At 39.0% G+C, this 24,595-nt stretch overlaps 1 protein-coding gene across 1 annotated transcript in view; it reads left to right on the plus strand.

The window, feature by feature from the left end:
* The window catches only part of Hace1 (HECT domain and ankyrin repeat containing E3 ubiquitin protein ligase 1), an 83,674-nt gene that overhangs the window by 38,736 nt on the left and 20,343 nt on the right, over positions 1 to 24,595 (plus strand). Inside the window, exons 9-20 of the mRNA XM_051206164.1 lie at positions 2,276 to 2,372; positions 2,536 to 2,637; positions 3,557 to 3,663; positions 5,395 to 5,545; positions 9,641 to 9,975; positions 10,434 to 10,502; positions 10,625 to 10,712; positions 16,437 to 16,548; positions 16,644 to 16,741; positions 16,888 to 16,975; positions 20,700 to 20,849; positions 21,362 to 21,558. Of these exons, the coding sequence (XP_051062121.1) occupies positions 2,276 to 2,372; positions 2,536 to 2,637; positions 3,557 to 3,663; positions 5,395 to 5,545; positions 9,641 to 9,975; positions 10,434 to 10,502; positions 10,625 to 10,712; positions 16,437 to 16,548; positions 16,644 to 16,741; positions 16,888 to 16,975; positions 20,700 to 20,849; positions 21,362 to 21,558 (1,594 nt within the window). The remainder of the gene's footprint in view (positions 1 to 2,275; positions 2,373 to 2,535; positions 2,638 to 3,556; positions 3,664 to 5,394; positions 5,546 to 9,640; positions 9,976 to 10,433; positions 10,503 to 10,624; positions 10,713 to 16,436; positions 16,549 to 16,643; positions 16,742 to 16,887; positions 16,976 to 20,699; positions 20,850 to 21,361; positions 21,559 to 24,595) is intronic.

Raw genomic sequence — 24,595 nt, forward strand, 5'->3', positions numbered from 1 at the left:
TGGGGGGTGGGATTGGGGGTCTGGAAGGGGATGGGGGTGGGATTGGGGGTCTGTGGACGGGGATGGGGTGGGATTGGGGGCCTGGGGGGCATAGGAGGATGGGGGGTGGGATTGGGGGTCTGTGGAAGGGGATGGGGGTGGGATTGGGGGTCTGGGGGGCATAGGAGGATGGGGGTGGGATTGGGGGTCTGTGGAAGGGGATGGGGGTGGGATTGGGGGTCTGGGGGCATAGGAGGATGGGGGGGTGGGATTGGGGGTCTGTGGACGGGGATGGGGGTGGGATTGGGGGTCTGGGGATGGGGGTGGGATGGGGGCCGGGGGGCGTAGGGGATGGGGGGGTGGGATTGGGGGTCTGGGGATGGGGGTGGGATTGGGAGGTCTGTGGACGGGGATGGGGGTGGGATTGGGGGTCTGTGGAAGGGGATGGGGGTGGGATTGGGGGTCTGGGGGGCATAGGAGGATGGGGGGTGGGATTGGGGGTCTGTGGACGGGGATGGGGGTGGGATTGGGGGTCTGGGGGGCATAGGAGGATGGGGGTGGGATTGGGGGTCTGGGGATGGGGGTGGGATTGGGGGTCTGGGGACGGGGATGGGGGTGGGATTGGGGGTCTGGGGGCGCATAGGAGGATGGGGGGGGAGAAGGAACTAGGATTGACGTGTAAAATAAGAACAAAATAGTAAAAAAGAACTGTTCCAGTTACATCTCTGGAGACAGAGGACTAAGATACTATTTGTGATCTGCTATATTCTAGGAAGTTGTGTTAGGTTTCTACTTGTTTTTCTGTATCACTCATTCTTTAGTGGTTGTTTATCAGGTTATGAAATACTAAGTTAAAGCTTGTAGTATAATTTGTAGAATGTGAACATGTGATAAGCCAGCTGCCCCCGTTGGTGTTGTTGAACAGGTCTGCTATTTAGGCAATGACGGTGGAGGGCCTGGAGAGATGACACAAGAGCTTAGGACACTTGTTCCTGCAGAGGACCAGTGTCCATTCCCCAGCACCCTCGTGGGGACTAATAGCCATCGGTAGCTCCAATTCCAAGGAATCTGCCTTTCTCTTGACTTCTGAGGGCACGAGGCACATACATACATTCAGGGAAAACATACATATACAGTAAGTGTAAAACAGTTAAAAGTTGACAGAGTAATTGGAAAAATCAAACACTTGGACATTAATCACTTGTAAAGTGATTGAAACTTGATAGCTTTTATAAAACCAGTTATTCTACAGAGATGTCACTGTCTTCTGACTTAGATTAATCTTACCTTGGTTACCTTCAGATTCTATTTTTGGGCATAAGCAACCTAGCATAGGACAGTGTGAATTAACCACTGTTACAGTACCTGTGTAATGTTTTGGCACCACCAGCTTAATAGCACTGATATGTGATAGAGACTTCTGAGCCTCCTGCTTGAGGTCTGTTATGCCACAACTGTGAGGCTGAGACAGAATTGTCCTGAGTTCGGGGCCAGCCTGGACTACAGAGTGGACTCTTCTTGTTGAACATCAATAATAATGCTAGTTACTGTTGTTTTCAGAGGACTGACCTCCTGTCTTTTTTCTGGTATGTTTTGTCTACTATTATTTACAATTTTATTTATTTATGTTATGTATGTGGGTGTTTTGCCTGAATGTATGTCTCTGTGCCACGTATGTACTTTGTGCCCGCATAGCGCAGAAGAGGGAATTGTATCCGTTGGAACTTGGAATTGGCATTTGCTCAGTTGTGAGCTTCCATGTGGGTACTGAGAATTGAACACAGGTCCTCTGGAAGAGCAGCCTAACTGCTGAGCTGTCTCTCCAGCCCCTAGATGCTATTCTTTAAGTTAGGGCTGGTTAGTTTTGGTGCTGAGCTGTCTCTCCAGCCCCTAGATGCTATTCTTTAAGTTAGGGCTGGTTATTTTTGGTGCTGAGCTGTCTCTCCAGCCCCTAGATGTTATTCTGTAAGTTAGGGCTGGTTATTTTTGGTGCGGTAGTTACTGTTGTCATAAATTATCAACAGAATGACCAAGCCTGTTATAACTGTTCTTTGCGGCACTGGATTCATAGCTGGACATGAATGTTTCATTCAGACTGGCTATAAATTACTTTTATACAGTACCATTTGGTTGAAATACAATGAGGTCGTTTTTAGTTTGTTTCCATTTCCTGGAAATCTGTGTAGTCTTTATTGCTGTGAAGTGATGTGCATCTGTAGAGGATACTAGTGATCTCATTCATAGAGAAAAGTTAAATTAAAGATTAGGTTTTTAATTTGGTTCTATTTCTATGCAGTCATGGTCAGAGAGACACGGCACAGATTCTTCTGTTACGAGGAGCCAAATATTTGCCAGATAAAAATGGAGTAACCCCTCTCGATTTATGTGTACAGGTACGCTTTTAATATATTATTATGAGCCCACTTGTGATAGCAATTATAAATAATACAATCATGTGTTTCATAAGTGAGAGTGCAAGCATGTTTAGCCTGTGAAAGCTGTGATGAGCAAAAGTCTCTGTTTCTAACCCTGAATAATTGTGTATCTTGTTTTTAGGGTGGATATGGAGAGACATGCGAAGTATTAATTCAGTATCACCCAAGGCTTTTCCAGACTATTGTTCAAATGACACAGAATGAAGACCTTCGGGAAAACATGGTAGCATAAGTTTGCTAATAGGTTGTAAATGAATAGTAATAATTCTGTTGTCATAATTGTTTTAATAACTTGAGTTTGTTGTACATTATGTAGCTATGAATTATAGTTAGCACTTGGTATGTGGGGATTTGGTGGCCAAAAATCAATCAATTGTTGATCAAAAATACTATAATTAAGCTTGGACAGACTCTTTGTGTCCTTATTCCCTAAAGAATATGGTCTAACAACTATTTACATAGCATGATAAATTAAGTGAAGATGATTTTAAGTTTGTAAGAGAATGTGAATTAATATATGCTATGTCTTGCTATGTCTTATATAAAATCCTTGAGCATCTATAGGTTCTGGGTAGTGAGGATGAATTGGAATTGGTTAGCAGTAATATTGAGGTGTAACTGTATATAATAATGTATCTTGTCTGATATTTGGCCCTCTGATCATCTGTCTGGTTCTTTGGTGTTTCCTTAAGATAACTCATCCTCATGGATAGAGGAAAAGGATTTGAAAGAGGAAGGTTATGTAATGACCACTTGCTCCTGCTATTTTTGTGGTCCTGTGGTGTGAGCCCAGGATCTAATGAATTCTGCTGAGCTACATCCCCAGCCCGAGCTTAGTGTTTTTAATAGGAATAGTCTTGGAAGAATTGCAGACTTGGAAACCTTTGTAAACATTAGAAGTTTAGAATTAAATTTCTACGTGCATACTTGGTTTCCCATGTGTATCTTTTTAACCTGATACTTTTTAAAGGTTTTTCTCTATTGGCTCTTAAGTTTATGTAAAGCAAAATACGTATAAAGTTCCTGGTTTTAGTTAGCTGGCTTCAAGGCATTTATTAAACTAATGTGTGCGTCTATTTTTGACAGAACTTAACGGGTCTCTTAGAGTGTAATCGCTTTGTTTTTAATTGATACAAAACCAGTTACGGCAGGTTCTGGAGCACTTGTCTCAGCAGAGTGAGAGCCAGTACCTAAAGATCCTGACAAGCCTTGCAGAAGTGGCTACAACAAATGGTCATAAACTGCTGAGGTAAGCATTTCTGGAAAGCGGTAGAGAGCGGTGTCTATTTGCTTCATCCCCTGAATAATTAGATAGCTTTTGTCATTGGCGAGGTGTCCAGAATTTTTGCTGACTTACTGTGTTAGTTAACTTTTCTAAACTGTGACAAAACACCCCATTTTTGGCAACTTAGAGAAGGGTTTATTTGCGTTAAGGTTACAGAGGGTAGGAGTCCATCATGGCAGGAAAACACCGCAGCAAGCAGCAGATACGGCATCTGGAACCGAAGCTCAGGGCTCACACCTTGACTTGAAAGCAGGGAGCTGGAGCGGGCTCTGAAGGGTGCACCTTTAGACTCTCAGAGCCCCCTCCAGCTTCCAGCTTCCCCAAAGCGCCTCCAACTCCAGACCAAGCATTCCAAGACCGAGGGGCATCTCATTCAACCTACACACTGGCTGTTCTTTGTTTTGTTTTCAAAAGGCCTGGGTGAGGGGCATCTCATTCAACCTACACACCGGCTGTCCTTTGTTTTGTTTAAAAAGGTGGTGATCAGCTCTTGTTCAAGAGACTTTCTCAAGATGCCTGGGGCATGTGAATGTGAAGTTTGGTATATGTGTATGGAATTTAATCCATATCTTGGGCGTGGTCATACATTTTTTTTTCCAGTCCAGGACAATTGGGAGCTGGAAGTAGCAGGGCTAGGAGCCCAGGGTAATCGCAGCTACGTAGTTTGTGGCCAACCTGGGCTACATGAGAAAATAGTTCAGGAATGTGAACCTCTGACTTAAAAAATTGGGAACATTCCACTGTTGAACCTTTCAGTATTCCTTCATGATTCATTACAAAGTTTTTTTTTTTTTTCTTTCTGTATTTTCCCTCCCCCTAGTTTAGGTCTTAATTCTTTTTAGAGGTTATGTATGTGGCAAAGGCACAGTAAACTTGATGAGTAAGTTTGCACAAAAGTGTTCTCTTCTGCTGAAAAGTTTATGCAGCTTTGAATCTTTTTTTTTTTTTTACAGTAATAAAAGATGGCTGTTAGAGGTTTCAAAATAAATCTAATTTCTGAACATAAAATCTTATTGCGATACTCAGTATGGTTTAATGTTAGCTGAATTGGTCTTTGATTTTCATGGTGGCGAAGATTTACTGTGTTTATGTAGTTATAGGACAATCCATTATTTGGGTAATGACCACGGTACAGATGATTGGTAACATTTGCGTACAGTTGTGACTGTTTTGTCCTACTATCCTGCAGTTCTGAGGGAATATAGAGTTATGGATAGAGTCATGGCGCTTCAACCTCTCAGTTAAAACGTTTGTGTTGTGTGTTGATCTAGAATGCAATGTTTATACTATTGTTCCTCTGTGAAATATCTTCAGAGTTCTAAATAATTGGTTTAATTTATAGGTATACTTTTAGAAGTGAACAAATTGCCTTAAAGTTTGTATGCAAAGATACTGTCTATTTTGTGGGGGGTAATTTTCTTCACAGTTTGTGCTGTGGTCATTGTTTATGTTCTGGGTGCTTACAAATTAGAAACCTGTTTATGTAACACAAATAATAAATAGTTAATAGTGTATAGTAATATATTAATAATATATTTCTGTTGCACTTTGTCTCCTAGAATGGTAAGGGATTATACCACAGATAATTCATGAAACAGATGGTTAGTGGGCTAAATATGCTTTAAAATGAATATTTGAAGATGCATTTGTTTGGCTGCACCTAATCTGTTTACGCTTTAACTTTTTCATGTTCAGCTTATCCAGCAATTATGATGCCCAAATGAAGAGCCTCTTAAGGATTGTGAGGGTCTTTTGTCATGTCTTCCGAATCGGCCCGTCATCTCCCAGTAATGGAATCGATATGGGCTACAATGGGAATAAAACTCCAAGAAGCCAGGTGTTCAAGGTGAGGAAAGTATTTGTTAGGAAGGTAGATGTCAAAGAGATGGATGCAACACAGCATGCATTCCTTAACCAGAGCCTCCTGGACAGGATTTACTTTTGCTTCATGATTTGGTCACATGGTTTCCCTTTCATCTCAGTCTAATGATTAGGATTTAATTGGTTAAGTTTTTATATTTTTCTTACACATAAATCGATCTGATTAGTGATTTTTTTTTTAAAGGATAGAGATATTTAGTATTAAAGTAATTGCACTGGCCTTCAGGTTCACTCACCTATTTTACACAGTGTTAGATGTTGAAGCTAGGGCCATCTTTGTGCTATGTAAGCGTGTGACCTACTGAGTTAATCCTAGCTTATGTTTTACTTTTTACTTGGAGACAGGATCTCATTAAGTTGGTCAGACTGACCTGTTCCTTGTTCTCTAGCCCAGGCAGGCCTTGAACTTGCCCCCGCCCTGCCCCTCAAATGATGAGTTTAATGTCTCACTAGAATAAAAAATAATCCACTTTTGTTCAATTTTATTATGAATATGCTATGTCTTTGTGTTTGTATTTTAGAAGAAAGACTACTTTTTTTTTTTTTTTTTTTTTTACACAAAAAGATTCATTTACTATGTACCCAGTGTTCTGTCTGCATGTGTGCCTGCAGGACAGAAGAAGACAGCAGATCTCATTATAGATGGTTTTGAAGTCACCATGTGCTTGCTGGGAATTGAACTCGGGACATCTGGGAAGAGCAGCCAGTGCTCCAGCCCCCTAGGCTTCCTTTCCTTATACAAGCATACATGTCATTGTTATCCATGTCAAATTATAAGTTAATGAACTAACTGCTTATATTGCTATTATTTTTTGTTACATATTTAATAAAAGACCATGGCTTGTAGGTGTGACAACAAAAAGGAATGTCTTGTGTACAGCAGGGTTCTACCTGTTGGACACACTTCATGCCTTTTATGATTTCAAAGGGTGCTTTTTCTCAAGAGGTTTCTGCACTATAAAATTCACTTTTGAGGTTCATGAAGACATCATTCTTGCAACATTCTTTAGGTCATTAGTAGTTATCTGATTTTAGAAGTCCTTTACGTTAATCATAATCATAACATTCTTCCACTGTGAAGAGGTTTTTGTCTAGTGTCTAGCAACTTTGGAATATGTGAGGACGAATGTTGTTTTTGTTGTTGAACTAGTGTTCATGGGGAAGACAGAATTCTCACGTGCTGATGATGTCTTCCTGTGAGTAGTTTTATACAATTGCAACTTGAAAAATTCTCAGAAGCCAAGGAAAAGTTGGGTAATTTAGCTTATAGCTTAGAGGTCTTGCGTGTGTGTGTATGTGTGTGTGTGTGTGTGTGTGTGGCATTTGACGTTATCTAGTTGAGAACAGGATTTGACAGTGCTAAGATATTCGTGAATTTAAGTTGCCTTTCCCGTCAGATTTCAATTTCCGATTTCACTTCAGCATATCTTGGCATTAAAAAAAGACTCAGTAAGCTTGGGGTTATGCCTGTGTCATACATAATGTGTAATATTCTTAGTGTATCAGTTAAGGTTGTTTGTGAATCACATGATTATGTCATATCAGTATTGCTGTGTGTAGAAATGTAATTTTGTGGTTGTAATTTCTCAGTTTATGAAATGAGCAGTTATTTTGGTAGTGCTTGACATTTCCTATTATCATTGATTTATTTTTTCTTTAAAAATAATTTTTTGTGTGTGGATGCTTTGTCTGCATGTATATCTGTGTACCACACATGCCTGGTATACACGGAGTCCAGCAGAGGGTGTTGGATCCTGTGGAACTGGAGTTGGATGTCTGAGTTACCATGTGTGTTCTGAAATACTGTACTTATTTTCATTTTAGTTTTTTGCTTGTTTGTTTGCCTGTGGTTATTAATTAAGTTAGAGATTTGTTATTTCCACAATGTTCACTTTTTTCTTCCATATTTCAAAAAAATTCTTTGCTGTAATACTATTGTTCACTGTCTAGCTTTTCAATATTTTTGTCAGGATCACTTTGATTTAGAGGCCAGTTACTCTTTCCTTGTGTTGGAGCAGTTTGACTGGACCCTGTTCTTGTACTTAGAAGTTCAGCTCTGAAGGAAAATTAAGTAGTTTGCCGGCAGGCATAAAGAGATTAAAAAGACTGTATAGATGGTTTAATGTTTTGTCATGAAGAAAAGCTGTTGGATTGTGACCAGAACCCTAGGATACTTTCAGTGAGGACACATCATGCTGTTAGTGTCACCTGGTTCTTTCTTAAGCATCAGGGATTCTAAGCCTTCCAACCCTAAGGGCTAACTGTTGAAAACCCTCTGTCGGTGAGAGGGCACCCATTTCCGCTTCATCAGAGGTAAAATGAATCTGACCAGAAAGAAGGTACTCTGTTCTCCTTCATACCCTGAGCATGGTATGAGTTCGGCTTTTGTTCAGTGTAGTTATGATTAATTTCATTTTGATTTTTTTTGTTTAATGTATAAAAGAAAAATAATGGCGATGAGTTAATTTGCAAATTCAGTAAGTCAAATTCTCAGATTTACAGAAAGCTGAAGAAAAGCGAGAGAGGAGATGTGATGAAGGCATTGTTATTCATGGATACTGTGAAGATTTTCCTGGCAAAGCAGGCTATTTAAACATTTTCTGAGGTTGCAAATATGGCTGTTTAGTCTCTTTCCGTGATATTTCCTGAAATCAAGATGACATAGTTGTAATTTTTTGGGTAAGGTATTTTTAAGGGGAGTTCTTTTTTTAAACCTTGGTCTAATTTGTAGTGTCTGTAATTATTCAGATTATTCAGTATTCAAAATGAGATTAAATGTTCACTGGGAGAAAGTTAGTTTTTTTTTAAACAAACAAACAAACAAACAAACAAACAAAAAACCCAACAGGGTTTCTCTGTGTAGTCTTGGCTGTCCTTAGGTTTATTCTGTAGACCAGGCTGGCTTTGAAATCACAGATCCACTTGCCTCTGCATTCCGACTACCAGAATAGAAAAGTGTGTGCTTAGCATGCTTGAGGTCCTGGGTTTGATAATCTGGTACTGGGGAAAAGAATCACACAGTATTCCAGTCTGTCTTTTTTTTTTTTTTTTTTTTTTTTTTTTTAATGTTGAACATACATTTAAAAATTTTTACTACTTTTTTTTTTTTTAATTGTGTGTTTACATGTGTGCATGTATCCATGTGTGTGTGGCAAGGTATGTGTATAGAGATGAGAGCCAACTTTCAGAGTCAACTCTCTCCTTCATATATGTCCTAGGGGTTGATTGAATGCACGTTGTCAGGTGCGGTGGCAAGTGTCTTAATTTGCTGAGCCATCTTCTGCCCTGCTAGGTCTCTAGTTTGATAGCTCAGTCATTGTATTTCTTGTCTTAAAAATGACTGGTTATTGGGGCAAGAAAGATGACTCAGCAGTTAAGAGCACTTGCTGCTCTTGTAGAAGATTCCAGTTCAATTTCCAGCACTCACATGGTAGCTCACAATCATCTGTGACTCTAGTCCCAGGGGATCAGAGGGCATCTTCTGGGTTCACTGGGCCTTGTATGCACATGGTACACAGATACAGGTGTAGGCAAAACACCCATACTAAAGTAATAATTCTAAAAAGTACTAATTACTAGAGGTGAATTGTATGTGCAAGTATATCTTAATATATACATGTTATATATTATAAAAATGGAATATAAAAATGGAATACTTTTCAAGAAGCACCATGAACAGTACATTAGGTTCTTTTGGAATTTTCAGGTTCTAAAATTAAAACAATAATCTGTTTGAAAATTATTGACATGATAATAAATGTTGAGGGATTATGAAAGCAATAGGCAGTTTAAAATATGTATTTGAAAATGAATGATTGCTTATCAATTTTTGTTAGATTTTATTTACCTTTTTTCTGAGGAATAATATACAAGTTTTTCTGTAAATGAAGAAATTTATTTATTTAACATTTGTGTAATTTTACTACATTTGTCTTGGGAAGATAAATGTGTCTAGAATAAGTTTCCATCTGGATAAGAGATTTTTGTTTTTGTCTCTTTTCTTTAAAAAGTCATGAACTTTAAGAATGGTCTTTAACAAGCTCATTTCTCTTCTTTTTAGCCTTTGGAATTGCTTTGGCACTCATTAGATGAATGGTTAGTTTTAATAGCCACAGAATTAATGAAAAACAGAAAGGACTCAGCAGATATCACTTCTATTTTCCTGAAACAAAAAGGCCAGGATGAGGGAGCCGCTCCCGTCTCACCATTTGAACCTCCAGGACCCGGGAGCTGTGAACACCTGTCCCCAGGCACAGGGCAGTCAACGCCAGATGTGCTTGCGGGCAGTCCGGAAGCTGGTGCAGACTGTCAGGATGTTGTTGCTATGACAGCCAACCGACTAAGTGCTGTCATCCAGGCCTTTTACATGTGCTGTTCTTGTCAGATGCCTCCAGGGTAAGAAAGTTTTGACTTCACATTATTTTCCTTTGCTAGATGAAGAAAAGCTGCAATAATTTTGTAACTTCAATAAAAAACAAATATAATTAGTTGTTTTTTAATGTTCTGTGCTCATTTTGTTTTAGAATACGTATTGCACTAATATAAACCTAGTAAAATATTTAAATTTTGTGAAAGTATATGCATTTACTTTCATGTAAATTTGTGAATGCTACTTTATAAAGGGCTGCAGAAAATTTTAGAACTTCCAGAAGTCCCTTTTTTACATCATTTGTTAATAGCAAGTTACCTGTGGTATTTCATTTTAATACTGACTAGGTAGCCTCAGTCGATAAGGAAGATGTATATCTAAGTTCTTTTGATCTAGAATCACTTGATATGTTTTTATTGGATTTGGATATAATATCATTAACTCTGTCTATGCATTCTGATTGCTTTTCCCTTTCCCCACCCAGAATGACTTCTCCTCGTTTCATTGAATTTGTCTGCAAACATGATGAAGTGTTAAAATGTTTTGTGAATAGGTAAGTCTTTCTGTGATGTTTTTAGACTGTCTTGGCAGCCTTTTCTCTCTCTCTCTTTATCTATATCTGAATTTGTATTCCATTCAATCATTCAATGCTAATTATTGTTCTTTTTCTTTTAGAAATCCCAAAATTATATTTGATCATTTTCACTTTCTGCTTGAATGTCCTGAGTTGATGTCAAGATTCATGCATATCATAAAAGCACAGGTACAGACTTTCTTCTTCTTGTTGATAAAGTGAAATAAAATAGTTTTTATATAATAAATGATTTTTAATTTTAAAATTCTGGGTTTTTTTGTTTGTTTTTGTTTTGTTTGTTTTTTTTTAGAAAGTCTTCTCTGTAAAACAGTCCTGGCTGTCCTGGAACTCACTCTGTATATCAGGTTGGCCTTGAGCTCATAGAGATCCACTTGCCTTTGCCTCCTGAGTGCTGGGATTAAAGGGGATCACCACTACCACTTAGCCAAAATTCTGTTATTTTTTTAAAAAAATGTGATTTCATCATTTCGTGCATATGGGTGTTTTGCAAGTCTGTATGTCTGTGTCATGTGATACATGGTCCTGTGGATGTTAGAAGAGGGTTTTAGACTCTTTAAACTGCGATTATGGATAGCCATGTGGGTGCTGGGAATTGAACCCTGGTCCTCTTAATCTCTGAACCAATTAATTTTCCGATTTTGAATTTTCTGTTAGTATTTTACTTTAAACTTACTGCCTGAAGATGGAACTCCATGCTAGTTTAGTATGAGAAACAAATTTTCTTCTTCCAGAAAAGTATTGAGTGCCCAGTATGTACAAAGGCGTGTACAGAGACAACAGGGCACATTAATTCTTCATTAGTTTAGTTTTGTAAGGGCTTTGAAGAAAGGTTTTTATTCCCATATACGTTAAGAAAGTAACACCTATACCTTTTAGGAATTTATAAAACACATTGATAGCATGTTAAAGCACTATTGTAAAGGTAATGATTTAACATGACTTTGTTTGACAACCTTTTTCCTGTTGGGGTTGTACCTATGTATTCCACTTGTCTGTATTTTGTGGATGCAAGAGCAGAAGCTTGTTTTGCTCTTTTTAGTCATGTGATTTTTGACCACATTTCTTAACATCCTTGAACTTTGATCCTTTTTTTTTTTTTTTTTTTTTTTTGTAGTTAAGAACTTTTTGAGATAGGTTCTCAGGTAGCTTCACTTAACCTCACTCACTATATAGCTGAGGGGGACCTTGAACTTCTGATCCTCCTGCCTCCCCTTCTAAGTACTCAACATAAGGCATGTTTTATCACACCCGATTTATGTGATGTTGTACGGGCTAAAAGTCAACACTCTGCCATTTGAGCTGTTCCTATCCTGTGGAATCTTGATTTTGCCATCTGTAAAATATGGAGATCATTACAATTGGTAGGAATAATAAAGTCTAAAGACTGGTATATATATTCTTATAAATTGTAGATAGAAATTCCTTTTTTCTCAAAGGGGATTTTTGGAAAAAAAAATAATTTTAGTGTTTTTGCTTGCAAGTGTATACCCCACAGGAGTACAGTGCACTTGGAGGCCAGTAGAGGGCGGCAGAGTCTCTGGAACTGGAGGTAGAGACAGTTATTGGCCCCCATGTGGCTAGCCTAACTGAGGTCATCTAGAGGAAGAGGAGATGATGATCTTAATCACTAAACTTCAGACTCTCAGAGAGGATTGTAACTAAATCCAGCAGGGAAAATAATCGATGTATCTACAAGTTAGTAGTTATATTACTAGGTTCTTTTAAGAGAGAAGTTTCCTTTTGGGGTTGCAGTGAGGGGAGATTTCAAAGCAGGAAGTAGATTTTTAAGTGACGCTAGAAAACTTGAAACATGTGTGAAATTTTAATGTGCACGAAAGAGGGTGAGCATTCTGGCCACGGTGCAGATCAGTGCATGGAAATAGGAAAGTGTGTTGTATAGGTGAAAAGACACAGTTCTAAAAGGTGGATTTTGATCGCACACTACTGAGCTTTGATTGAGATGTTAAAACCTCTCATTTGTTTGCTGTTAATCCCACTACCACAATTGAAGGCCAAATTCGAAGCATGCTTTAGTTAAATACTGGCCAGGTGGATGAGCGCTGGCCAGGTCCATCTCTAAAGTTTCCAGAAGATGGCCATGAATCGGGGTTTACAAGCTTAAGTATTTCCCCTTCAGATCCAATCAGGGACAAGCATACATCCTGATGTATTTCCTGCCTGTGAACCTCCCGCCCACATGTGATCAAGAACATCCAGTGTCAGCTGTGTCAAGAGAGTGAAAAGCCCATGGCTTGTTATCTCCCATAAACAGTAGCCTCCAACATTTCAGGGATGCTCTGTCCTTGGCTTGGCTTGTTATCTCCCATAAACTGTAGCCTCCAACATTTCAGGGATGCTCTGTCCTTGGCTTGCCAATCAGAGACATTTGTGTTTCATGGCTCTCTTGGGCATTGTAGTTAAAACTTAAAATGTAACTTAGGAGTGACTTTGTTTCAGGAAAACAAGATTACCCTGCTATACACGCACGCACGCACGCACACAGACGACCGATTTCAAAAGCTCCCCTTAATTGTATTGTACAGAAATAATAAAATCTCTCCCCTTAATAACCACTGATCACCTGGAAACCACAAATGGAAGAAGTTTGCTGTCCTTTAGTTAAGGTAGTTAGTAATTATTAATTGTTACTTTTCTTATTGTTGCAAGAAAATAACCCTGACAGGAAGTAACTTATGAAAGGAAGTGTTAGGGCTGTTATTACTATGATAAAACAAGTGCCATGACCAAAGCAAGTTGGGAAGGAAAGATTTATTTGGCTTACACTTTCACATTGCTAAGGGAAGTCAGGACAGGAACTCAAACAACAGGGACCTGGAGGCAGCAGCTGATGCAGAGGCCGTGGAGGGTGCTGCGTATGCTATTCCTCATGGCTTCCTGCAGCCTTTCGTATAGAACTGAGAACTACTAACCCGGGATGGCACCACCCACAATGCCCTACATTCCTGCCTACAGCCTAGTCTTATTGGGGCATTTGCTCAATTGGGACATTTGCTCAATTAAGGCTCCCTCTTCTGAAGTGACTCTGTTGTGTGTCTGGTTGATTAAAAAACAAATATGAGCCAGGCGTTGGTGGCTCATGCCTTTTATCCCAGCACTCAGGAAGCAGAGGCAGGCGGATCTCTGGGATCTCAGAGTTCGAGACCATCCTGGTCTAGAGAGCGCATTCCAGGGCAACTTCCAAAGCTACAGAGAAACCTATCTTAAACAAAAGAAAAGAAAAAATTCAAATACATTTATATTTCACTGTTTATAAATAGTAGAGATATATATACAGATGTTCACATAGTAATGTATATTATAGGTAGTAATATATATTATATATAAAATCAGTGTATGTTACCCAATACTTAGTTCAGAATCTTACCATTGTAGTTTAGCTTGAAACCGAGTATTTAGTATAACTGAAATGAAGCGATTTCATGGTGTCTTGAAACCTTTGGGTATTGATGCTTATTCCTTTCGACCTTGGGCTCTGTGCTCCTGTACCGTCTGGAGCTCTGCTCTCACTTCTCAGATTTGTATGAAGAACTTGCCAGGCAGATCCTCCTTGTACTCTGTAGTGAGAGCATCATCTCTTGCCATTGCAGCTTGGTTCATGATTGGTCAGTTAAGAGAACAGTCAGGTGTTTCTTTCCAAGCCCCTGAAAGTTGTATCTTGCCGCAATTTTGAATTCGGGATGTATAGCACCTTACTCATTGTCTCTTCACCGTTCCTTTCCAGGAGTGTAGCATTAAGTTGTCGGGGGCAAAGGTCGCCCCAGCATGTGTCTGCCAGTAAGTTCTGTCTCTGGATTCTCACTTTCCCCCTTGCTGAAGAAGAGTATTGTCTTTTACGTTCCTCTTTCCTCTTGCAACAAGGACCCCGCCAGAGCTTCCTGTACACTCTTCCTTTAGACTGTACTGTCTTGATGACCTTATTTTCCCTGGGTCCTCTGACCAAGTGACCACACGAGTGCTAATGTGGAACAGGTCCCCAAGAACTGACAGTAAGAACCTGCACGGATTTGCAAGAGTGGCAAGACACCTTTGTTAGAGGCAAGTGACAGGACTGATTGTAGATGGATATGCTGTCACCTTTGTTAGAGGCAAGTGACAGGACTGATTGTAGATGGATATGCTGTCACCTTTGTTAGAGGCAAGTGACAGGACTGATTGTAGATGGATATGCTGTCTGCTGTCGAGGTTGACTGTGAACCTCATGAGTTGAGAGTACTAAGGAGTCTCATTTGTTGTTCGTCTTCCTCTTACGGAGTTTGGTTGCTAAGGAGCATGGGTAGTTCTCTGTTACGATTAGTTCAGATCATATAGTCATTTTTTTTCTGTTTCACATGTCTCTTCACTGATTTTAATCATATGCATGACCAATTATACATAGGCATAAGATGATAAACAGGGGATTCTCCTGAGAATTTTACTCGAGGAAACAGTTACTTCTCATGAGCCCAAAACTAGCTCAGGCCAGATTTATTCTGTATTTTGTACTGGATACATTACGAGTGCACCCGAATGAAATCAGTACTGGAGTGCATATAGCCCAATACAGGTGGGGATTTTGAGTTGGGTCTGCGGTTTCTTGGTGCATTGTTTGGAGAGAGGTGTGTGTGCATTCTATTTGCAGATGAAGAACTAGGCTGTCAAGAGCAGTTTTAGTAGGGATATGTATGCATAGGCAGAACGAAGTAGGGTTCCAGACTGAAGGTCTCCTATACTTGATTGTCTCAGTCCCTGTATCTTTTATGTGGATCTCACTACTGTTAATTGTGTCACGGTCTTCCCTCCTTCAGCATGTTAGGGATACAGCTCCAGTTATGCCTGGACCTTTGCTGCATCTCCAAAGGGGCCCAGTTATACCCTGTGTACTTTTCTCTTTGTCTCCCTTAATTGATGCGCCTGTTTTCCCGTGTCCTGAGCAAGCTCTACCCAACTTAAAGCCATTGTTCAAACTGTGATCCTGCATAATCCTCATCCTTTGCATAATTTCTCCATCTTTAGTAACTTTGCTTGCCACTGTTGAGAACTGGGTATTGTGCCCATATTATTTTCTGTATTACCTCAACATTTTTACTCTACAAGTAGTTTTCATCTGAAATTAAAATTTTACTACTCATATACTCACATACCCTGCAGCATTTGCATATACTAGATCTTTAATATTAATTTCTGATTAATCATAAAAATTTGAGCTTATTTGAGTTTGCTTTCTCTGGCAGATGAGTAAATATAGTAAAGTTTTCAAAACTTCTTAATTTTCTGTTAAGGTAAAGGAAGGAAAGGCTGAATGATACTAAAATTGTATCTATTGCCTAAATTCCTAAGGAAAAAAATAAGAACGAGCTAAGCATAAAAGATAAGTCTTAAAATATTTTAATTATGTGTATGTGTGCATATCTGTGTTGTTATGTGCTTGTGAGTGCAGGTGCCTGAGAAGCCAAAAGAGCATCCCTAGGGCTGGAGTGAGCTGTCTGCTAGGGTTCTGGGATCTAACTTGGGTCCTCTACAGGAACTAGATGTCCTAACTACTCAGCTATTTCTCAAGCTCAGAAGTTTAATATTTGAAAAATTAAACGGAACAGTCAGTATAATTTCTGGGTATAAAAATGTATTCATATAAGTATTATTTGGCTTAAAACAATTTTAGAGTATGTTACATATCTAATGTTAGTCTTTGATGTAATTTATCAGTTTTTGTTAAACATAGAAATTAATATATTATGCAAGGTATTTTAATTAAGATCACTTCTTTGTGAATGTTTATTGAAAGTTAGAACATTAATGATTGCATTTTTCTCCTTGATCTGGTAATTAGGTGGTTTAAATACTGATAACATATTTTTACTGTCTTTTTTTTTTTTTTTTTTTTTTTTTGGGTAGCCATTTAAAGATCGCTGTGAATGGTTCTATGAACATTTGCACTCAGGACAGCCAGATTCAGACATGGTACACAGGCCAGTGAATGAAAATGATATCCTCCTGGTTCACAGAGGTATGTTTAACAAAGACCTGATAGATGGATAAGCCATGAAGTAGTTATTATTATAAGTTTTTATATGTTGAAATTAACCAATGCTACATATTTAGATTCTATTTTTAGGAGTAGCTGTGAAATTGTGTCAAAAGCAAATTGTGCAAAACTAAAGCAGGGGATTGCTGTCCGATTTCATGGAGAGGAAGGCATGGTAGGTACATAAAGTATCATAACACACTTGCAAAGTTTAACATTTACCTGATAAATGGAGCCATTTAAATTTTGGTATTATTTAAGAAAAATCTCTTAAGTGTGGTCTATTTCTGTTGTTGCTAAACTTTATTTTCTTAAATGCAGGGTCAAGGTGTTGTGCGTGAGTGGTTTGATATTCTGTCTAATGAGATAGTCAATCCTGATTATGCACTGTTTACCCAGTCAGCAGATGGTAAGTGGAGTAGTCTAGACCTTTCTGTGACTGCTATATTCATCAAACTATGTCAGAGTGTTGTCTTTGATTCCTGTCACAGCCCTGTTGTCTAGGTGTGTGTGCCATGTCAGAGATGAGAAAACTGAAGTTGAGAAGTTTGTCCTCACATAGCCTTCTCCTCAACCATTGCCAAATGCTTGTCTCGAGCCCCTGAAAACTTCTTTAGAACTTTAACATTTGTTACTTATTACTACTTAACATTTTCTTTTATAAAATGGTAGTAGATGGACTTTAAAGAAGTCTTTATTTGAAAACAAAATTTGCTAATTTGCTAACCCTATTTGTATTTACAAGTTGAAAAGTCTATTAATGATGACAATCCAAGTCTAGTATTTGTGATGTTACATCTTAATTCATTTATTCATACCGGCTTTATTTTTAGTCCTTTTAAGAGATCCAAGTCAGACAACTCAAAAGCATGCACCTTGGCTGGAGAGATGGCTCAGCCATTAAGTTTTGGCTCACAACTAAAAATAAAAAGCCTATACCTAACCATATAAGATGAACCGCTATTTGTGGAGGTGGTTCTTGCAAGCTATATAAAGATATAATTTGATACTGTACACTGAATGCTAGTGGTTACCAACTCGGTTTGAGAGGTGTCCTTGAGAACTGTCTAACTTAAAGAAGACATATTTGTAGTAAGGATGGGATTTCAGTTTTCAAATGCTTTGCCTGGTTGCTTATTTCTTCTGGAAATATTTCCCCCCATATTTGCGCTTGTGGAAGAAGAGAATATCTTAATATTTGTAGCTTCTGACTGCTCCACCAAAGTGGCAGCAAGTGCCTGTTTAATGAGTATTCAGGGAAGCAGCAGGGTGGACCACGGGGCGGGCAGAAGGCCTTTGTGGACGGTACCTCTGGCACGTGGCGTAATGGAAATCACTTAGGGATGTGGAAGTGCCTGCTTCAACTCTGTAACCTCTGATTGTTTGCTGTGAGGGGAATTTGGTGTTTTTGATTTTTATGCCGAGTTGAACCAAAGAAGTTGAGTTATATAGGCTTGTTTTTTTAAAGCTAGAGTCAACATACTGTAGACTTGTTTTCTATGCAGTGTCTTACTCTTGAGTCAGTTGAGTTGGCATGTGGAGTCATTTATGTCAGTGACATACCAGTGTGTGTGTAGTCATACAGAGTAAGATCTTGATTGGGTCTTCTTCTCTTGGGGGCTCATACTGGTAGTAACATAAAAGTCAGGTGGAATATTTCTTGTGGTTGTCATAAGGAATTACATTTGGGATTTAAGAATTCTCGATGTGGGGAATGTTTAGGTAGATCTAATGTCTATAGTGTTGTTAAAAAAAACAAACTTTATTTTCTTATCAAAATAAGATAGAGACACAATGTAGTTCAGTGGTTAAAAGTTTGGCCTCAGCAATGATAGCAGATGTGAATCCCGGCCCTGTTATTATTTTTCTTCCTGTGAATGTTGGGTATGGAACTAAACTTTTCTGAACCTCAGACTCCTCACCTAATTAGTCATGGTGATGATCTGTGTTTAGAATACAGATTTAGTTAGGTGATACATGAAAACACAAGTGAGTGTGAAGTAAATATTAGATGTTCTTACTTTTATTTTTGAGATTTTTTTCTTACATAATAAGATTTTTATTTGAAAAATGTTCACTATTTTTTGAAAAATATTTCAATAAATCTATTAGTTTGAAAAATAATCAGTTTTTAAAATTTTTTAGTTTTTTTGTTGTTGTTTGTTTTTGTCTTTGTTTATGGAGACAGGGCTTCTCTGTTTAACCCTGGCCGTCCTAGAAATTGCTCTGTAGAAAAGGCTGGCCTCAAACTCAGAGATCCGCCTGCCTCTGCCTCCTGAGTGCTGGGATAAAAGGTGTACACTACCATTGCCCAGCTTAAAATCGTTTTAGATTTTTAAAAAATTATTTTTAATAGGTGTATGTGCATGGATATGTTTATGCAGATGCAGATGATCATGGATGTCAGAGACATCATACTTCCTGGAGCTGGACTTACAGGCAGCTGGGAGCTACCAGATGTGGGTGCTGGGAACTGAACTCTGGTCCTCTGGAAGAGCAGACGGGCTCCTTACCACTGAGCATCTCTCCAGCCCAGTTTAAGTTTTTGATACTGAAACTAAGAAGCTGCAGGGTTACAGATATATTTAAACATTAAGTTTAACACAAGCTTTTATTGATTTAAGTAGTTCAAGTAAAAATTCCTTTTATGCAGATGTTTGCTTATATCACTTTTAAAATTTTCTTTTATCTATTCTTTTTAATAACCTAGTTTTCTCAGAGACTTGTTAGTGAAGGAATATGTAGGGGTAGGAGAAGCGAGGAGAGTCACCAAAATCTTTGCTGCTACATCTATAATCCAAACACATTGTTACTTAACAAGGTAAAAAATATGATTGCTTTCAGCATATTTTGTAGAATTATGGTTCCTGTCTTTGTGACTGTTGTCACATCTTGCCTTATGATAGGAAACTGTTGTGAGAAGCAGTTCAGAGTGAGTGATGTGTTTCATATGCCTACTAAATCGTTCAACCACAATTTTCCAAATTTGTTATTTCACACCTATAGACAGGTTACAGCAGTTTAGTCCATATTGTACAGGCAAATCAAAGATCTATAAAAACACCAAGTGAACTGTTGCCCAAATAAGTATTTGAAGTGCCTAGACATTTCATTTCCTAATACCTACCCACTTTTCTTTGCTGCTATTTCATTAGTTTTATCAGTTAGTCTTCGTTTTATCTTGGAGTCTAGAGTAGTAGTGTTAAGCATGAACTCATTGTATATTTTACTAGATGAATGAGTGAATTTGTGATCCATATTAATGGCCAGAAAAAAAAAAAAAAAAAAAAAAAAACATTGAAGAAACGATAAAGTCAAGATGTGGCTTCAGAGTTTGCCATTGTACTAGTTGTTGTTGTAGAATACAAAAGTCACCATCAAAGCCATTTGAAAGTAGATCACGTGCTGGCATTAAGTACATTTGCTGTGCAATATAGCCGTCCTTTCCATCAGCCCAAGGGGACACTCTGTACTTTTGATTCAGCTCCTTCTAGTCTCAAGTAACACTAAGTTCCTGTGACTGTTCTAAATTTGTCCATTCCATACAGTTCATAGAAATGAGTCACACTGTTATGTGGTTTTTAGCAGTAGCTATTTTTACTTTCACTTCATTAGTAGTTGTTTAAACTTGATCATTTGTCTTTTGAAAGAATTGGGCGAGTTTTAGGTGTAGCAGATTTTCTGATCATTAGTAGGCATTTATAGGTATCACATTCAGTGTTTAGGTCTGTTACTAAAGAGTGGCTATTTCCATCATATTGTATATCTTAATCTGCAAAATCTAGTGAGTACTAGATGAATGAAATAGTATTTGCCCGAGATTATACCTGAATAGCTACTGCCATAGTACTTAGAAAAATGTGTATGTGTGCTCTTTCACTGTATTTTACCAGGATCTCTTTTGATACAAATCAGAAATGTTTTATAAATTTCTCTCTGTACACAGATTATCCTGAGAAGTATGAGTTAATGGTTATCTTTTATAGTCCAAAAATATTGTTTGTTTTTACATTCCACAAAGAACTACATAATATAACTGTGGCCTTTGAGAGTTAAGTGTGGATAAATTTATCTGCATTTGATTGTTCTGTCTTGTGCATATGGATTATACTACTTTGTATTTATTTCAATAGGGACAACTTTTCAGCCCAATAGCAACTCCTATGTCAACCCTGATCACTTGAACTATTTCCGGTTTGCTGGACAGATCTTGGGATTAGCTTTGAACCACAGACAGTTGGTCAATATTTATTTCACACGATCGTTCTACAAGCATATTCTTGGTATGGGCTTTCTACTTTTGTAGACATTTACATTGCTTTTCTTACAGCTTTTTATAGAGAACTGATAAGTATTGCCATTTCTATTGAAATAATTGCTGTTCTGATTAGAGACCATACATGTTCCTAAGATATCTGGGAGCTAGAGGGAGAGAAAAATGTCTTTTTAAGAAGGGGCACCTTTAGACTTTTCCACTTCCATTTGGGTGTGTACATGTTTATATAAAGCATCCATTTTATGTGAGTTCCTAAAGTAATTGTCAAATCTGAAGCTTATAAGAGGTTCCTAAATAGAACCTCTTATAAGAAACACTGCATTGTAGCAATGTAGAAGGAGCAGCAGCTTCATTTAATGGACTTCTAAATTTAGAAATTAGCATCCATTTAAAACATGCTCAAATTTGATATTTTGCTATTTTTCAGAGTATCTGTAGAGGGCAGCATTTTACCACTAAATACGTAAAGGAAAGTCAGAACCATGTATTGTAACTGTTGGTTTTGCAATTTTATTTTAGGTATTCCTGTAAATTACCAAGATGTAGCATCTATTGATCCAGAATACGCCAAAAATTTGCAATGGATTTTGGATAATGACATTAGCGACCTGGGTCTAGAGCTGACTTTTTCTGTGGAGACTGATGTGTTCGGCGCCATGGAAGAAGTGCCTTTGAAGCCTGGGGGTGGAAGTATTCTCGTGACACAGAACAACAAAGTGAGCATTCGCATTTTATCTTAGTCATTCTTAAAATGGCCCCAATCGACAGGCTCGCTAAATTATTCCACCACTTGCTAGAGAAATGCCATTGCTTGCAGATGAAAGTACTTATGTTAACTAAACTATATCACATTGAAGACTCAAGTTAGAAGACTGTTTCAATCTAGTGCTGTGATGAGGTGGTTAGCAAGGCAGTCTGGAACACTAGTTCGTTGTGGGAGTTAGGCTACTGGAGTATAAAAAAATTGATTGGAAATATAAACTGAATGATGGTAATATGTACAATGATCACTATTGTATATTTAAGTTAAGATGTTAAAGTGTTCTTTAGGAATGTATGTATATGATGGATGCGTGTATGTGAACCAGCATGACTCCAGTGCTCATGCGTGTGGAGGGCAGGGGTTGACAATGGGTTTACCAACAGTTGCTTTCATCTTTGTGGGCAGGGACATTTAAACAGTATTTACTGACACTCAGTGCAACTTTGTGTTTTGGTGTGACGATTGTGTTAGAACCTTACACTTTGGGGACACCTGCATGGGTGCAGCCGTATGTATAGGAGTTCTCCACAGAAGTGGGTATGATCTGAAAAGTGACCTACATGCACACCAGTTACTATGTGACACATTGTCAGGTGTGGAAGGGAGTGTGGGTTCATGCGTTACCGTTAGGCTCTGTGGGAGTGCATTGACCTCCTCATATGGTTTCAGCCAGGCCTGCAGCAACACAGGGAAGACCCTCAAACAGGGAGGGGTGGCTGGGAGAACACCCTGTCTTTTTCTCTGTGTGTCTGAGTAGTTCACACTGTTTTTGTTGTGTGCGTACTTTTTGAGACAGTATCTCTCAGGGAACCTGTAGCTCACCGTTTTGGCTACACTGTCTGGCCAGTGAGTCACTGTGGTTATCCCCACAAGGTTGGGGTTACAGGTCCCCCCTCCGTTTGTCTTTCTCTTGGATTCCAGTGGATTCCAGGGGTCTGAACTCAGGTTCCTAAGCTTATGTGGCAAACACCTTTCTTATTGAACTAAAGTGTTCTGACACAGAAGAGAATTCTCAGTGTTTAAACTTTGTGTGCTTCCACGTTCCAGTAAATACTACCTGTTTATTTTATATATATAATACACACATACATACATATATAACTTAATTGGTTTTATTATTATATATCATCTATACAAGATGTTTTTCAACTTGACTTAAAAATCGATGACATTTAATACAATACAATTTTATATTGCTGTATGTACCTGTCTTAGGGTTTCTATTGCTGCGATGAAACACCATGACCAAGGGAGTCAGGGACAGGAGCTCAGACAGGGCAGGAACCTTGAAGGGAGCAGCTGATGCAGAGGCCATGGAGGGGTGTTGCTTATGGGCTTGCTCCCACAGTCTGCTCAGCCTGTTTGCTTATAGAACCCAAGACCAGTAGCCCAGGGACAGCACCAGCCACCACGGGCTGTGCCCTCCCCTGTGGATCACGAATTGAGAAAACGCCGTATACCTGGGTCTGATGGCAGCATTGCTTAAGCTGACTCTCCTTTTCTCTGATGCCGAGCTTGTGTCACTTTGACACACAAAACCGGCAGTACATCATCTATTGAAATTTTGTAGACTGTACATTTAGTAAAATGTGGAAATTTTGTAAGGCCCAAAGATGTTGGCACATGTTTAAAAAGTATGTTTACTCTTTGAGAGTTTCATGCAGTGTATTTTGGTCATATCTTCTACTGCTCCTCCTCCAAGATCCATTCCCACCTCCCTTCCCCTCATCAATTCTCCCTCCCCTCTCCCTCCCTCCCTCCCTCTCTGTCTGTATTCTTTTCTTTCCTTAATAACCCACTAAAACCTATTTCTGTCACCTATTTCCTCCCTTACTTCAGAGTGTGAGTCCATCTAGTAGTGTCTGGCCCACCTGTCAGGAGCTATACCCTTAAAGAAAAACAATTGTCGCCACTCCCCCAGCCCCAGGAGCCATCAACTTGCAGTAGCTCCTCGGGTAGGGTCGTGGCTCATAACCCTTCCCATCTGTACTAGGGACCACTGCTCTGAATTCCTGAGCCAGCGGTCCTGCCAGGTTAAAAGAAAGGTTTGATGCGATTATCCCTGACCTCTGCCTCTCACGATCTTTCTGCTTCCTGGTGACCCCTGAGCCTTGGGGAGGAGTGTGATATAGGCGGCCCGATTATGGCTGAACCCTCCACTTAGACCCATTCTCTGCTCTTTGACCATTTGTGACTTCCCGTGTTAACCAGCAACCACTGAACCAAGAAACGTAGCTGTTGAGGTATAAGAACTGCACTGATCTCTGCTAGAGAGTGACACAGAATTAGAGGGTAGTCTGATTCTGTGTCCACTTAGCAAAATAGTGGTAGTAGGTTCATTCCTGGGGCCTCAGGGCTTCCCAACATGAGTTCTTTGCCAGACCTACAGTATAATGTGGAGTGGGTCTTAACCTTCTCCTGTGGAATGGGCCTTACCTGCTGTCAGGAAGTGGTTGCTTTCCCCCCATGACATCTATGCTAGTATTGTACTGGTGAGCAGAGCTCCTTGTGCTGCTTGTTATTATCACTCACGGGGTTCAGAGCTGAGAAAGACTATTGATGACTCTTACTCTCCAGGAACACCTCCTACTTCGCGCCTTCTAGTTCTATGAAAGCTATCCAGCCAGGAGGAGCCTTCCTATGTGATGTGCTATGGTCAGTGTTTGCGGTGTTGCCAGCAACAGGGACTTAAATCAAAAGCAAGTGTAGTAGCCTGCACTGAAAACCGGTCTCAGCGGTATGCTGGATTACAACTTGAGGAGAAGTATCCCATTCCTTGCATTGAGCTTTTTATTCGTCAATCGTAGTCACATTTCAAAACTCATTGACTTTGATATTCTATCCTATTGAATTGGGATTATGATAGAGAATTTTATTAACATTTTTGTTAAGTGAGAAAATGCAAAAATTAGTTGTTTTGGATAGTAGTTTATAAAATATGTTCTTAGCTTTACATAGTTGTGAATTGGAAACTATATATATATATATAT

Source organism: Phodopus roborovskii, unplaced genomic scaffold (assembly GCF_943737965.1).
Source record: "Phodopus roborovskii unplaced genomic scaffold, PHOROB, whole genome shotgun sequence".
NCBI lineage: Eukaryota > Metazoa > Chordata > Mammalia > Rodentia > Cricetidae > Phodopus > Phodopus roborovskii.